The sequence below is a fragment of the Phascolarctos cinereus genome, unplaced genomic scaffold (assembly GCF_003287225.1).
Source record: "Phascolarctos cinereus isolate Bilbo 61053 unplaced genomic scaffold, phaCin_HiC Scaffold_1;HRSCAF=81, whole genome shotgun sequence".
In the NCBI taxonomy this organism is placed as follows: domain Eukaryota; kingdom Metazoa; phylum Chordata; class Mammalia; order Diprotodontia; family Phascolarctidae; genus Phascolarctos; species Phascolarctos cinereus.
In genome coordinates, this window is record NW_027555514.1 from 272,880,106 (window position 1) to 272,896,325 (window position 16,220).

The 16,220-nt window shown below is 42.1% G+C and overlaps 1 protein-coding gene and 1 non-coding gene across 4 annotated transcripts in view; both read left to right on the forward strand.

The window, feature by feature from the left end:
• STAB2 (stabilin 2) overlaps positions 1-16,220 on the forward strand; it is a 167,623-nt gene that overhangs the window by 47,692 nt on the left and 103,711 nt on the right. For all 3 annotated transcript variants that reach the window (XM_020982368.2, XM_020982367.2, XM_020982366.2), the window contains exons 19-26: positions 3,494-3,556; positions 4,230-4,325; positions 4,612-4,698; positions 5,901-6,012; positions 8,743-8,923; positions 13,160-13,250; positions 13,653-13,811; positions 16,015-16,110. In XM_020982368.2, coding sequence (XP_020838027.1) covers positions 3,494-3,556; positions 4,230-4,325; positions 4,612-4,698; positions 5,901-6,012; positions 8,743-8,923; positions 13,160-13,250; positions 13,653-13,811; positions 16,015-16,110 — 885 coding nt within the window. The remainder of the gene's footprint in view (positions 1-3,493; positions 3,557-4,229; positions 4,326-4,611; positions 4,699-5,900; positions 6,013-8,742; positions 8,924-13,159; positions 13,251-13,652; positions 13,812-16,014; positions 16,111-16,220) is intronic.
• Positions 9,508-9,613, forward strand: LOC144455266 (U6 spliceosomal RNA). Its single transcript, XR_013483987.1, has one exon. It is a non-coding gene; the product is annotated as a U6 spliceosomal RNA (small nuclear RNA).

A 16,220-nucleotide genomic window follows, 5' to 3' on the forward strand; every position in this document is an offset into this window, starting at 1 on the left:
CCAGCTGGTCCCTCGTGGGTTCTCACAACAAAATTCTGAATAGTTACTTCTGGTCTCCTAATAGCTCCCATGCGGCTCAGCCAACCCAACTGCCATTTTGTATCTAATCCAATCCCCCTTTTACAGACGGAATTGTCACTGAGTGTTTACTTCCCTTTGGGTTAGCAATACCACTGGGATAATAAGCTTAGTGATGTCTATGGAAAACTGGGTCTCCAAATGCATACAGACAGCTAAGGTCTCTTGATAAGTTCAGTCAAGCAACACAAAGCATCTGCTCTATTTAAAAAAAAAAACCTATTCCCTGACCCCAGATGTAATTCTCAACCTGCTGGCATTCAGCATCTTTCTCAGAGAAAGAACACCCCTGCCCACAGCCACATTCCTGCCTAGAACAGTCATAAGTTATAGCCCACATGTGTGATCATGCCCTGGGCATCTTACCAAGAAGGTCATGGGAGGAGGCTCTGCTAGCCTGGAACCACGGGGAGGATACGAAGGCAATTCCCCCCAGCCCAATACCTGCCCTTCTTACCTTCCCAAATTACTTTTCCTTCCTCATCAAAACACAGAGAGGAGCAGCTGGATCAGCTGTCTGACTCATCTAAGTAGGAGTAGACTCATGGCCTCATCAGGCATTATACCTGCGTGAGGATTGGGATGGGGCCGGAGGAAAGCTTCTTAAAAGGATGGAAAAGTTGGGAAATGGATATTCATTAATTGTGGGGAAATAGTGCTCAAAAGTAGATGAGAAAATATGTTAAGTAGATTTTATGGGGAAGAGGGATAGATGGAGGTAGTCATTGACCTGAGGTTGACAAATAGCATTGTATCCTCAGAGACAAGTGATGGTGGTGGTGGTGGTGGTGGTGCTGGTATTACTACTACCACTACTACTACTACTACTACTACTACTACTACCACTACCACCACCACCACCACCACTGCTACTACCACTACCACCACTACTTCTACCGCCGCCACCACCACCACTACTACTAATAATAATAACGAAACATTTATAAAATGTTTTAAGGTTTGCAAAGTGCTTTTACACGTATCTCATTTTATTCTCACAACAACCCTGGGATTTAAGTGCTACTATTATCCTCATTTTACAAATAAGGAAACTATGTCAGACAGAGGTTAAGTGACTTACCTATGGCCACACAGCTAGGAAGTATCCGAGGACCTATATCAATCAAAAAAACATTTATTAAGTGCTCATGCACCAGGCACTGTGCTAAGCAGCGGGGATATAAAAAGAGGCAAAAGATAGTCCCTGCCCTCAAGGAGCTTATAATCTAATAGGAGAGACAAAATTCAAACAAATATACGTAAACTCAAAGTGAGCTATATATAGGATAAATAAGAAATAATTAACAGAGGGAAGGTACTGAAATGAAAAGGGCTGGGGAAGGCTTCTTGTAGTAGGTAGAATTTTAGTCAGCACTTAAAGGAAGCCTGGAGGTCAGTGGTCTAGAGGAAGAAGAAGAGCATTCCAGACATGGGGGGCAGTCAGAGAAAATACTCAGAGCTGAGAGATGGAGGGTCTTATTGGCGGAACAGCCTGGAGGCTGGTGTCCCTGGATCAAAGAGTATGTGTCAGGGAGTAAGATGGGAGAGGACTGGAAAGGTAGGAGGGGGCTGGGTTATGGATACAGGTTATGGCTTTAAGCTACAGTGTAAAGAACTTAAGTATCACATAGGGAAGTCAGCAGCTGTAGAGAGATGAGTACAAAAGCTGAAACCAGGGGCCAGGACCGTGGTTGGTTGGGAAGCCTCCTAGACCAACCATCAGAGGACCCGAGTTCAAATGCTCACTCTTTCTTCTATTTCACATTCACGTGATGTTAACAAGCCTTTAATCTCTTCTGAGCCTTGGACACCCTTCCCAACTCTAGATTACAATCCCAATGAGTTCAAATGCTGACTCTGATGCTGACTGTCTGGGTGACCTTGGGCAGATCACTTGACCTCTGTCCTAACACAGGTACCACGCAACACCAACAGGGTTGAAAATCCAAGAATGGACGAATAGCCCAGGGAGTTGTTGCTGTGGTACAGTGGAAACATGACTAGATTTGGAGTCAAAGATTTGAGTTCAAATCCTGACTCTGACACTTACTACTTATGTGATCAATTATTAACCTCTCTGGGCTTGGTTTCTCACTACAAAATAAAGTGGTTGAATTCTAGATAGACCTCTATGTTTCCTTCCAGCAGAGATTTATGCTCTTAAGAGGAGCTATGAGCTTATGAATCTCCTCTTCTACTAAGAATAACTGTTATTTGTTGTAGATGATTTGGGAGGATTTTAATAAGTCTTTTAAAAATTTCAGCATTTTCTGGAAAGTGTTCAGAGAGAAGGGACTGGGAAACACACCCGGGACTGGCAGAAGACTGGGAACAACTTGTCTATTTTTTTAACAGCACATCTGGATTATTGTGTCACATTCTAAAAGCTATATTTTAGGAAAGATATCAGTAAGCTGAATGGCATCCAGATGAAAGCAACCAAGATGGTGAAAAGAGTTTGAAATCATGATGGAAGAGAATGATCCAGAAGAAAGAATACTGGCTTTGGAGCCAGAGAACTGAGGTTGAAATCCTTCCAGGGTCACTTACTACCTGTGACCTTGTGCAATTTACTTGTCACATCTCTGGCCTCAGTTTCCTCATCCATAAAATGAGGGGGTTTGAAGGGCAGCTAGGTGGCACAGTGGACAGAGCACCGGCCCTGAAGTCAGGAGGACCTGAGTTCAAATCCAGCCTCTGACCAAACATTTGACACTCACTAGCTGTGTGACCCTGGGCAAGTCACTTAACCCCAATTGCCAAAAAAAAAAAATGAGGGGAGTTAGACTAGATGACTTCTGAGGTCCCTTCCAGCTCTGGATCCATAATCCCATTCTCTCTCTGGGCCTCAGTTTCCTCATCTGTAAAATGAGGGGGTTGGACCACATGACCTCTGAGGTCCCTTCCAGCTCTAGATCTTGAATCCTACAAACTGAGGATGTTTATTAATCCTGGAGAAGAGAAGACTTGGGGGATACATGATAGCTGTCTTCATGTATTTGAAATGGAAGAGGGATTAGATTTCCTGTTTGTCACTCAGAGGGTAGAGCTCAGAGCAATGACAGGAAGTTATAAGAGACAAACAGGAAAAAATTCTACAACCAGAGCCATCCCAAAGGGAAACGAGCCACCTCAAGAGGTGGTGGGCTCCCCGTCCTTGAAGGTCATTCAGTAGAAGCTGGTTAGCACATTGGTTGGGTTTCGTGCGTCATGGATTCTTGCTCAGAGTCTGATAAGGTCCCTCCTTCCTCCAAGATTCTACCAGAGAAAGTGGAAATGAATGAACTGAAGGCTCGCTTTGCCATGGGATCCCTCCTTCCCAGCCCAAAGTCAGCCTTTTCCTTGTTCGTATCAGTCCATGATTCTCAGTGGGCACCTTCCAGAAAGGACTCACATGCCCTTGTTCTCATTTCAGGGCACGTGCGTGAGCTGTGGCATGGTGTACTGGAGCGTGTGTCCCGCCAACTCAGAGCCCTTGGTGAGCAGGAATATTTCTTGAGAAACATAGATAGGCTTTCATGCCTCTTTCTGCTGTCTCTTTTTTGTTTTGTTTTGCTTTTTCATTTAAAACAGGTACCTATCCTAACTGGAATATTATAAGGCTCATTCTTACTCTATTTTTTCCCCTTTATTTTAAAATATGCTCATTTGAAAAAGGACAGGTAGCATGGTGTAGGGGATACAGGGCAAGTCTTGGAGTCAGAAAAACCTGAGTTTTCTATCTCTGATATGCTCTGGCTGGGTGACCCTGGACAAGTCCCTTGACCTCTTAGTGCCCCAGGCAATTGCCTTTTAAGTCTATAAGTTGCAAAGTGTGTGCTGATCGGCATTGATAGCAGGAACTTCCTACATCGTGTGTTGGGACATGGGTAACACCCTCCATCAGCAGTCCTCTGGGATCCTAGTTGGCCACGTGTTGGCTTTTCCTGGAGCAGAATCTACCTCTGTGTGTCCCCTGAAATGGCATAGCTAGTCTAATCAATTTGACGTTCTCTTTCTAATGAGATACAACAAGTACACACCATAGTAATGTGCTTAAAAAAGGCTCGTTGACTTGATTATCACCTAACAGCCCAAATAACGTTGCCAGATTTTCTTTGAGTTACCTTTATATTTTAGTGTATCATGCTTTCTCTCCTCGGTCTTTCCAGAGCCTATTTACATCGAACTGTGTTTACGGTCGCAAGATAGGGGATGAGAAATTTCCTACCAAGGGTTGTGCCAGATACTGTAACTCTACTGTAAAGGTAAGGCGTGAGGTTGAGGGCTTTGTTCCAGCAGCTTGGCCAGACCCGAAGTGTCTTTCATCCAAATGTTGCTTTCCTCTCCGTGCTTCACCCTCCTTGCTTGCCAAAGGGGAGGGACATTACTGAACCCTGGAAAAGCTCTCTGTCCTCTGTGAAAGAAAGAAGATGGTCAATGAGGGGATCTAATCGTTTGTAATAATTGACTCATCACATCTTTGAGCAAGCAAATGAAGAGCTGAGTTTGGCTTTACAGACTGAAAAATGAAAACAAAATTGTGTTTCTCAGATACCCAAGTGTTGCAAAGGCTTCTACGGTCCAGACTGTAACCAGTGTCCAGGAGGGTTTTCTAATCCATGCTCCGGAAATGGACAGGTGACAAGGGAAAGAGATTTGGAGGGGAGGGAAAAGAAAGAAAGGGGAAAAGGGCAGGGGGGCAACAACAAGAAAAGGAAAACAGGTCTATGGTTTGTATGGTAGAAGTGTAGCTTTTCTATGGGAGATGCACAAATTTAGAGACATCTCCACTCCGAATGTTTAATATGGACTATTTGTGCCTGACCTGTGGTAGAGCCTTCTGGGCTCGTATTAGTCTGATCAGCCACAGTCAGACACACTGTACCTTGACCCCAACATAATGATGTCATTTTGGTCCTCTTCAAGAACTAAGGACAACTAACATAACTCTTCCACCAAAAAGCCAAGGAGAGAGCTGCAGTTCCAACTTCTCTCTTGCTATCCAAACAAATGTTAAGTGTTAGAAGGGGGAAACGGGAAAGAAATGTAAGCATAGAAGCCAAAAAGTAGATTTTGGAGAGAATACTAGAATGGAAAACAGGAAGATCTGAGTTCAAATCCAGCCTCTGAAATTTATTAGCTGTTAGTCCTCGGGAAATATCACGTAACATCCGAGAGCCCCATTTCCTCATTTGTAAAACGAGAGGATCAAAGCAGGCAGGTTCCAAGGTGTCTTCCAGCTCTAAATCGATAAGCCCCATGACCTCCCTAGGCCTCAGTTTTCCTATATCTAAAAGGAGAGGGTTGAACTACACGGCCTTCAAAGTCCCTTTTAGCATTCACCCTATGACTGAGGGTTTATTTAGTGACAAAAACAATTTATAACTTCTAGGTCCTCCTAGTGCCCCCTGAGTATTTCTCCCATGAGTCCCTGTAAAGTCCTAAACCCTAGTTTGAGAAACACTCAACAAGCAATGAATGTGACTTCCTCTTTCTTGAGAATCAATACCACACCAAGTTCTAGAAATAGCACCCCATAGAGAGACTACATGAAACAGAGTCTGGATAGACAAAGCTAAGTCAAGAAGTCAAGTAGCCATGGGGCAGCTATGTGGCATGGTGAATAGAGCTCTGGCCTTGGAGTCAGGCAGACCTGAGTTCAAATCCAGCCTCAGACACTTAACACTTACTAGCTGTGTGACCCTGAGCAAGTCACTTAACCCCAATCGCCTCACCAAAAAGCAAAAAAAAAAAAAAAGAAGAAGAAGAAGAAGTCAAGTAGCCTAGGGAATATTTCCCTGGGTGATGCTGACTTACCAAAGAGCCTGTTCCTGTTACAGTGTGCTGATGGGCTCAGTGGTAATGGGACTTGCATTTGTGACAACAGATTCCAAGGCTCTCGCTGTCAATTCTGCTCCGATCCTGGGAAATACGGACCCCAGTGTGAAAAAAGTAAGTCATCCTTTAGTTTAGGCACCACTTCCTTACCTTTGCGAGACTTGATTTACCCCATGCTGTTTATAGCCTCGATGAAGACATGATGTTGGTGGAGCATCAGCTCACCATTGTCCAAAAGTCCTTGTCAATGTGCCTTTAGCTGGGGGTGGCAGGCAACGTTGGCAGACTTAAGTTCTGAATCCTACCTCAAATAGTTACTAGCGATGTGACCCTAGGAAAATCATTTAACCCCAGGCAGGCTTGGAATCTAGGCCCTCTGACTCTAAGTCCAGTGCTTTTCCTACTAGCTGTGTGATCCTGAGCAAGGCACTTAACCACTTTCTGCCTCAGTTTCCTTATCTGTAAAATGGGGATAATAATAGCATCTACCTCCCAGGGCTGTTGTGCTTTGCAAACCTTAAAGCATTATGTAAAAATTATTATTATTATTATTATTATTATTATTATTGTTATTATTAGCTTTAATTTATAATTATCATTATTATTAGCTCATTTGATCAGTTGTTAAAATAGGGACAACAAAAGTATTCACAGGGTTATTAGGAAGCTTAAGTAATATAAAGAGTTATAAAGAGTTTTGGAAACCATAAAGCCTTTATAAATATTAGCTCTTACTTGGAATATTTTGAGGTACATACTCATTTGCCTGCTGTCTCCACCGTTAGAATGGGAGTTCCCTGAGGGCAGGCACCATGATTTTCGCCTTTCTTTGTATCTTTAGCCCTAAACACCATGCTGGATACAAAGTAAATGTTTTTAATAAATGCTTGTGGGCTGACTCCTGAATAACCTTAGGGAAGTCACTTGGACTCTGTAGGCCTCTGCTTTCTTTTCTGAAAAATGAAGGGGCAGCTAGGTGGCGCCATGGTGGATAGAGTGGTCGGCCTCGAGTCAGGAAGACCTGAGTTCAAATGTAGCCTCAGATACTTCCTAGCTGTGTGACCCTGGGCAAGTCATTTCATTCTGTTTGTCTCAGTTTCCTCATCTGTAAAATGAGCTGGAGAAGAAATTGGCAAACCATTCCAGTATCTCTTCCAAGAAAATCCCAAATACTGTCACAAAGAGTAGGACTCAACTGAAACGACTGAATGACAAACATACATATATGCATACATTTATACATGTGCATGTTGAGCTCATGTCCATATTTGAATCTTACTCCTTTCCAATGAATTTTTACCTTTTCAAAGGTTTGTAAGCCCCTCTTTAAAAATCATCATGGGATTGGCTTCTTTCACTGGATGCCCTCTTCTCTTTCCCTTGACAATGGTCTCAAGACCTAGAATGTTGTCCCTCCTCATCTCCACCACTTGGAACCCCTGCCTACCTTCCAGAGTTAGGTTCCATCTCCTACAAGAAGACTTTCCTCCTTCCTTCAGGCATTAGTGTCCTCCCACCCAAAATTTATTTTGTATATATTTCTGTTAATTTCTATTTATATTTATGTGTTATTTTCTTCCAGCTCCTAGGGCAAGGATTGGTTTGGTTTTTTTTTTTTCAGTCTTTGTATCCCTAGCACCTAACCCAGGTGCAAAGAGATTAGATTTATTCAACTTAGCCCCAGAAGGCAAAACAAGGAAAAAAAAGTGAAAATTGCAAATAGATAAGTTTAGGCTTTGTGTTAGGAAAAAGTTCCTAAAACGATGATAGTTGCCTCAAAGTGGGATGGGCTGCTGGGGAGGGAGATGGCTTCCTTTTCACTTGAGGTCACTTGAAAGCTGGATAAGCATTCATCGAGTTTGTTGTAGGCTCTTTTCCAGATTCAAATTAGACTAAATGACCACTGAAGTCCCTTAAACTCTGAAATTCTGGGATCTAGTCCAACCCTCTCTTTTCATAGATGAGGAAACCGAGGCACAGATATCTGACCAAGTTACCCAGCTAGGATCAGAGCTGAGATTCAAACACCTGTCCTCTGGTTTCCAGATCCGATATGCCATACTGCTTTTTATCCTTCTAGGCATCTTTCACAGGATCAGATGTCCACCACCCACCCCACGCCCCCAGAAAATTAGCCATTCATCCAACTTTTTCTCACATATAACAGGAAAGTATGCCATGTACTAAGTAATGAGTAAAATATAGGAAATCACCCTGGAAATTGCTGGTGATACATGCCTCCTTCCTATTGGCAAACAGGCAAACATTGTGAACAATGGGTGCTGAAGTAGGCATATGTTTTCAGAAATGGCCAATATATAGATTTGTTTTGCTTTGACTGTGAACCAATTAAGTAATCTGTGATCTTAATTAAGTTATTTGTTTCAAGGAAAAGTTCAGTCAGGTATGTGTGGTGGGATAGAGGGAGGGAAAAGAGGTGTCATAGGAAATCAACAATGTTTTAAAACAGAAAAAGGCATAAAAAAAAAAGACTTTCTTTTAAAAGAGATGCTGGCATGGGTCCAAAATAAGATCTTCAATTCCATTCATTGCTGGGATTTAACCTATTGATGTTGTAAGTTTCTTTAAAGCAACTGTAACTGATAAGGAAAGAGGAAAAGGATAGGATAGAAACATCCCCTACCTAACCAGGGTAGGTTACCAATCTCTTCTCTGTTTTTCACTTGCTTTTGGATAAACCTATACTATGTCAATTGATGGCCATCACCCTGGGCCATCTTCATGGCTCACTCAGCCCAGTGGGTAACCCAGGTTGTGCGACACTAGACTCAGAGTTTACATTGTACCCCCCAAAACTGAGCCCCAATTTCTCTTGTCTTCTAGAATGTTTGTGTGTTCATGGGAAGTGCGACAATCGAGTAGCTGGCGATGGGGCCTGCCTTCCTGGAACCTGTAAGGATGGATCAGCTGGAAAGTTCTGTGATAAGCAGACCACAGCGTGTGGCCCCTATGTCCAATTCTGTCACATGCATGCAAACTGTGAATACAGCAGCGGAGTTGCCAGGTGAGACAACTATCTTTTAACAATCAAGGATGGACTCATCACCTAAGGAACTTCTCATAGTTCAGAGCTGGAAGGGGTCTTTGAAGTCATCTAGGCTAGGTCTTTCATTTTACAGATGAATAACTTAAGGCCCAGTGAAGAAAGATGATTTGCCCTTTAAATATGAGTAAAATTAGGCCCAGAAAGAAGAGGGACTTATTTTCCATCATCACAAAGGTTTTAATATCTGAGACAGCTAGGAGAATAAAGTGCTGGCCTGGGCATCAGGACAAACTGAATTCAAATCCTGCCTCAGATACTTCCTAGGTGTGTGACCCTGAGCAGGTTATTCAGCCTCTCTCAGGCTCAGTTTCCTCACCTGTAAAATGGCAATAATAATGCCACCTATTCCACAGGATTGTTGGGAGTATCAAATAAGATAGTATATTGAAAGCTGTTTGCAAACCTTAAAAAGCTATATAACATTAACTAGTAACTATTATTAATAAAAGTGAATATACTGACATTTTGTTCATTGATCTATAATCTTATACATTGGTACAGTATGCTATATAATATGCTCTCTGTATAATACACTCTCATCTGTGCTCATTTTGGCAGCACATATACTAAAATTGGAATGATACAGAGAATATTAGCATAGCCCCCTGCAGAAGGATGACACACATTTGTGAAGCATTCCATATTTTAAAAGAGTTAAGTTATGATAAAAGTCCCTTTGTTTCATGGTGAAGCTGGGAATTATTAAAAACGTTGTATACTTTCCTTAAAATGATCCATCCTGTTCTCTTCCTTCTGTCCAATTCTGGGACAGAGTTATTAACTATGTTCAGTGTCTGTCCAAAATTTATGTAGTAACTTGCCAGTTCTATATATTGTCAGTCCATCTATATACCATTGTCTGGACAATACACATCCTTCATCCTCTTGGTTTTTCCCATGTGGATTGTGAAGTCAGACTCTTTTAAACATTAATGGATTCCATTTAAGAGGCTCTGCAATATTCCAGGTCATGATGCATTCAAAATAATGTCATCAGCAAACAGGAGCCTTTAGGGGATCCAACCTCCCATAGAAAATTCCTCTTCCGTTTGGACTCTATGCTGGATAACTTCCACAACAGGGACTACAACCAACTTGAACTTTCTTTAGGGAGCCAATTGTTAAATTTTCATGTGAGCATTTACACCTCGTAATCAGCAAATGCTACAAGTCAGAACTTGAGTTATTGTTTTGTTAATTATCTAAACTTAAGAAGGTGATAGAGAAAATGTTAATGATGTGAATTAAACTTAAAAGTGTCCCTTGCCTTTTTTTTCAGAAAGTTGGTTGTTAAACATTTGCCGGCACACTACTGCTAACAAACCCTGAAGAGCATGTATTTTCCCATGTTGTGCCTCTTAGTCATCATCAAACAAAACCATCTCAGTTATTAACGTCTCACAAGTAATCTTGCGTAATTCTGACATATACACAGGAGACTCCCAACTGGAGAAAGACCTTGAAGAGAATATTTTACTATATAATAAAACAAATGCTTTTTTAATTAACTACCAATAAGCACAAATGGGATACGATTCTGAATTTTTTATACCTTTTAATTAATTAATGCCTCTTAACTTATTTCATTTCTAATTTAAATTTAATTTCTACCTTTTAACTGATTAAAGAACTTTACTTCCCAGCCTCTTTGCTGCACCTTAAAACCTCCCTTCACCAAGAATGCCTTCAATGTATATATGTGTTTCTCATAAAGATTTTCTTGAGATGAGAGAGTAGGCATGTGGGTTGACAGTTGTTTAGATTTTCATGACCATCCTTTTTGCTGAGAAGACCCCCCCCTTCTTTCAGCTTGGAATTATAAAGCCTCTTTTTTTTCCTTTGGTGAGGCAATTGGGGTTCAGTGACTTGCCCAAGGTCACACAGCTAAGTGAGTGTTATGTGTCTGAGGGCGGATTTGAACTCGGGTCCTCCTGACTCCAGGGCTGGTGCTCTATCCACTGCATCACCCAGCTGCCCCCTAAAGCCTCTTTTCTCCACCGACCCTCAAAGAGAAGGGTGGTGGTGGTTGTAAATTTTTGCTTTAGTTTTTTGGATTCTTGAAGACTTTGATAAGAGAACACAAGGTCTGACAGACTGAAAAAGCTTCCCCTGTGGGTGGACTGCCTGTCTGTCACCTGAGGACCAGCCTGGCTAAATTAGGATAGGCTTGTCACCCTGTTGGAGATGGATGGCCATCTGCCTTGGTGGAAACACTATACTAACTCTAACTCTCTGCATGTGTTTTTCTAGGACAGAAGGGAAAGGATTCCCTCCTTCATTTTCCCCAGGTTCAAAAATACCCATTTTAAATTTTCATCCAATGCTTCTCTTCCTTTTAAATTGGTTTGTCTCAGTCAGAAGTTTTAGCTTTCTCTCAAGGACAGCCCACAAGAGAGATTGTTTATGTACCAGTATTCCTGTCTAAGAAGCCCCTGATCCTGTGATCATCAGGCTAATATACAGGGTACCCCAAAAGAATTAGTGTATCTTAAGACTGTGCCAGGACTTTGGGGACTCCCTGTATATGACTGCTCACTAGAGAGCCGAGTCTTGGACTTTGCTCTGGAATCAGACAGGAACAATAGAGTATGAGAGCAATGTTCTCCTTAATCCACAAATTCCTTCTGGATAAAATGGGAGCTGGTGGATCTTTGTAAAAGACTTTGATAGAAATGCCCTCTCTTGCTGCCCTTCCTTTAGTGGGTCACTTTTGTCTCTGTATCACCATTGAGGAAGTCATTGTCATCACTTCAGCAAGAATGTGCACGTCAAGTAGGGGGCCATCTCCAGTCATCCTGATCTATATCTTGCCACAGGACCCAGATGGCTCTGGAGGAGAAAATGAGGCTGATGACCTTACACAGCCCTCCCTCACCTACGTCCAATTCACTTTCAAATCATGGCATCATGTTCCTGATGTCATGGTCCTCTTCGAGAATGAAGGACAAAACAACAACTCTATTTTCTTGATCATCCTTTTTGCTGAGGATGGGGGAGGGAGGTGATGATACTTAAACTCATTCCAAGTCCTTAGCACCCTGCTTTCTTTCAGCTATATTAAGAATCAATGCTCAGTGCCCTCAGAATTGCATCACCTTCTCTCTACTTGGCCCTATGCAGCTGCTCTTCCCATCCTTCTTCTACTTTCTTACATATCCACTTTTCATGTACTACATTTCAATCTATAATATCACAGTCCAAATGGGATAGATTCATTGTCCTCGATAGTGAAAAGAGCTTTTGCATTTTATTTTTTTTTATAAATCTTTTCCATTTTTTTGTGTCTGCTATCCTCTTTATGTTTTCATCATTAAACATCCTCAGAATGATTTTGGGTAGTTGGATCTTTGGCCAAAATATCTTTAAACTTGTTTTTTCTCACTATTTTGTAAGGCAATGTGGCTCATAATTTCCCTCTATCTTCTTTCGTGAGTTTTACAAATGAATATATTCTTAGCAAGCATTCCCATTGTCTCTTAGAGAATGAAAATGATGGTTCTCCAATTGCCTCTCCAAATTTCCAACGTCTTTAGAAACTCTTGCTTTCTAGCCATTAAAGCCTTATTCAGCAAATTATAGCTGGGTTGAATGGGTCACAATACCCTTCCTTTTTACTATGAAATATATTAGAAATGTTTCCTGGAAAGAATTCTTCTTTCAATAAGTGTCCAATTCAAAGAAGGTAATAGTTCCATTATACTCGCCTTGGTCAGAATGTCCCTTGATCTTTTGTTCCATTCTCTGGCTATCACATTTTAAGGTGGATATCTGCAAATTGAATTATGTATAGATTAGCAGATTAGAAGATTATCAAAGTGGCAAAGGGTCTGGGAACCATGTCATATGAAAATTAGAATGGGGAGTTTTTAAATTTTTTAAAGAGATGAATTAGGGAAAATATGACAGTTATCTATTTGTATATTTCAAAAGCTAACATATCAGAATGAAAGTAGATATTGATCACTGGTGGAAGGAGAAGGAAGCAACTTCAACTCATTATAAGTAAAAAATTTTCGTCAAAATACACCGAAATGCAACAAGATGCTTCCAAAGAAGGCATTTCACAATTGGAGGTGTTCAGGCCCATATAACCTATGCTGTGGGTGGATTTCCTGGGCTGGGTGGGAATTTGGGCCGTATGACTACCAAGGACCATCCTCTGATTCCATATCTGAGTGCAATCCCGTTTTTCAGCTGTGTCTGCAAACAATACGAGGGTGATGGGACCACTTGTACAGAAGTAGACCCTTGTGCTGGAATCATCCCAGGAGGCTGCAGCAGCAATGTGAGAATTTGGCTTTATCTCATGTATGGGTTGGAAGTTGTAGGGGGTGGGACAGAGAAGAGAGCAAGGTGGGATTTCCGGGTCTTGGATTTGTTTTTGAGCCACAAGAGCATGACAATAGAGGGGAAATATTGTACTGTATATAGACCTGCCTTAGAGCCAGGAAGACTTGATTTAAAGTCCTTCCCATGACATTTACTGTCTACATGACCCTGGGACAGTCACTTAACCCCTCAATGCCGTAGGCAACTCTTTATGGATCTAAATCACCAAACTACGTTGGTAGAGAGAGTTTCCTTACCTGGAATTCCCTATACCAGTGAAATCATGGGTCCTGTCCCTATCCCTATGACCATGCCAAAGCTTCTAGTGGGTTTTGTTTCGTCTTGTTTGATTCCATAGGCAGAATGTGTTAAAACCGGCACAGGAACCCACATGTGTGTCTGCCAACCTGGATGGACTGGGGACGGAAGAGACTGCACAGCAATTAACAACTGTGTGCTCCCCAACTCTGGAGGTTGTCACGATAATGCAACCTGTTTGTACGTAGGTCCTGGCCAGGTAAGTGATGGGTCAGATGTCAGACAAGAAGCAGGCTTAGAGATGGTACCCTAGGATTGAATGTGCTTTAGTTGTGGGCAGCTAGGTAGCGCAGTAGATAGAGTGCCAGGTCTGGAGTCAGGAAGACTCATCTTCTTGAGTTCAAATCCTCCATCAGACACTTACTAGCTGTGTGACCCTGGGCAAGTCACTTCACCCGGTTTGCTTCAGTTTCCTCATCTAGGGATAGCACCTACCTGACAAGGTTGTTGTAATGATCAAATGGTATTACCTATGTGACCCTGGCAAGTCACTTCACCCCTCTTGACCTCAATTTCCTCATCTGCAAAATGGGGGTCATGATAGCCCTACCTCCCAGAGTTGTTGTGATGATTTGAGTTAATGGGTAAAATGCTTTGTAAATCTTTAAGAACTACATAAGTACTAGCCACTGTTATGGTTATTATTAACAAGGCAGGAGAATAGGAGCCTTGCCCCAGGGCACTGACAGTACTCAGAAGTCCTTTAGCATGGCAGAAACAACATAATTTAGCATCTATTTAACATGAATAATTAGTTAAACTAGGAAGCTACCAGATGGGGGGGAGAAGTGAGCTCCCCCACCCCCACAACCTTGTCCAAGGAGCCTTGGGATGCCGTCTCAGCTCCAGCTGAGAGCACAGTGCTGACCATTTGCCCCAAGTACAGAAAAGTCCCTAGTCATGGCTCTGAGCAGACAGCGTTTGGACTTGGAGTCAAAGGATGGAAATTCAAGCCCTAACTGCTGCTTATGCAAGAATGAGAATTGCTAATTACTCTGAATCTTGGGTTGGCTTTGTTTTCCTCTTTAAACCATAGAGGCCCACGTAGCTGACCTTAAGGACGCTCCAGCTGTAATACGCCATGATGATCTCTCTTGCACTACAGAATTCCACGATGCCTCCAGAATAGGAAATAGGCATTGGTGGCTAACAGCAAATAGCCAGGAAACAAAGGTCTTTAGAAAGACCACCTGGCAGGAGGTGACCAACATTTCTCAAATCTGTCCTGCTTCCCAAGCCCCCAGCACTAAGGAGACATAACAGAAAGAGCACTGGCTTTGGAGCCTGGAAGAACTGAATTCAAATTCTGCCTCTGACAATTAGAAGCTGTGTGACCTTGGGCAAGCCTCTCAGTGTGGCTCAGCCTCAGTGTCTTCATCTGCAAAATGGAGGTTAAAAATAACTGTGATAGTAATCATTGTAGCTGCATTTTTATAGGCTTGTAAGGTTTGCAAAGCACTTTAAGTGCATTATCTCATTTAACCTTGACATAACTTTGTGAGGTAAGTAGGGAATATGGGATGGTAATAATAGTGTTATCTCCAACTCCTTGGCTTTGTACTGGCTATCCCCTCTGCCTGGAATGCTCTCTACCTCTCAGCTTTCCTTGCTTCCTTCAAGACTCAGCCAAGATCCTACCTTGTGCAGGAGCCCCTTCCCCAACACCTCCCCCAGCCCCTCGGAGGTTACCTTCCATTACACTGAATAGATCATATATCTTATATATACATAGTAATTTGCAGGTTGTCAGCCCAATAGAATGTTAGCTCTGAGAGAGGAGGAATCATGTGTTTGTGTTTGGTTTTTTTACCTCTCTTTGTAGCCCCAGACCTTAGCCCAGTGCCTGGCATGTAGTTAGAGATTGATAGATTCTTGCTGATTGATTGACAGAGTACTGGGCTGTGAAGAAGGAAGACCCGTGGGGGAATCCTGATTCTGCCACTTGTTAGCTATGTGACCCTGGAAAAGTCATAGAACTTTTCTGAGCTTCAGATCCATTATCTGTAAAATGAGAATAATAGATTATATATAAGTATAACCTATATCAGGTTGCACGCCATCTTGAGGAGAGGGGAAGGGAGGAAGGGGGTAAAAATTCAGAACTCAAAATCTTATAAAAGTGAATGTTGAAAACTAAAAATAAAATTTAAAAATGGGGATAACAAAACCTTCAGAATCAACACCATAGGCTTGTTGTGAGATATAAATGAGGTAAGTCAGGTAAGGGTTGAAAAGCCCTGAGCACTATGTGATTGTCAAGTATTATTATTCTATGTATTGGTGAAGGTGACTACTATATCCATTGGTGACAATGACATAGCGACATTTTTATTGTGTTTTTAAAAAGCCTGAAGAAACGGATTGTTTAATAACTACTCTCATGCCCCTTTCTGGAATTGCAGCACACCTGTGAGTGTAAGAAGGGATTCCGAGGCAATGGGATGGACTGCGAACCTGTAACATCGTGCTTGGAACAAACGAGGAAATGTCATCCCCTGGTGAGTAGCTTTTACTGGGGAGGAGCAGCAAGGGAGAACACAGGACTCATATGCTCCAATCTTGGCTCTGCCATTTACCAGCTGGGTGACCCTGGCAAGACCTTTTGCAG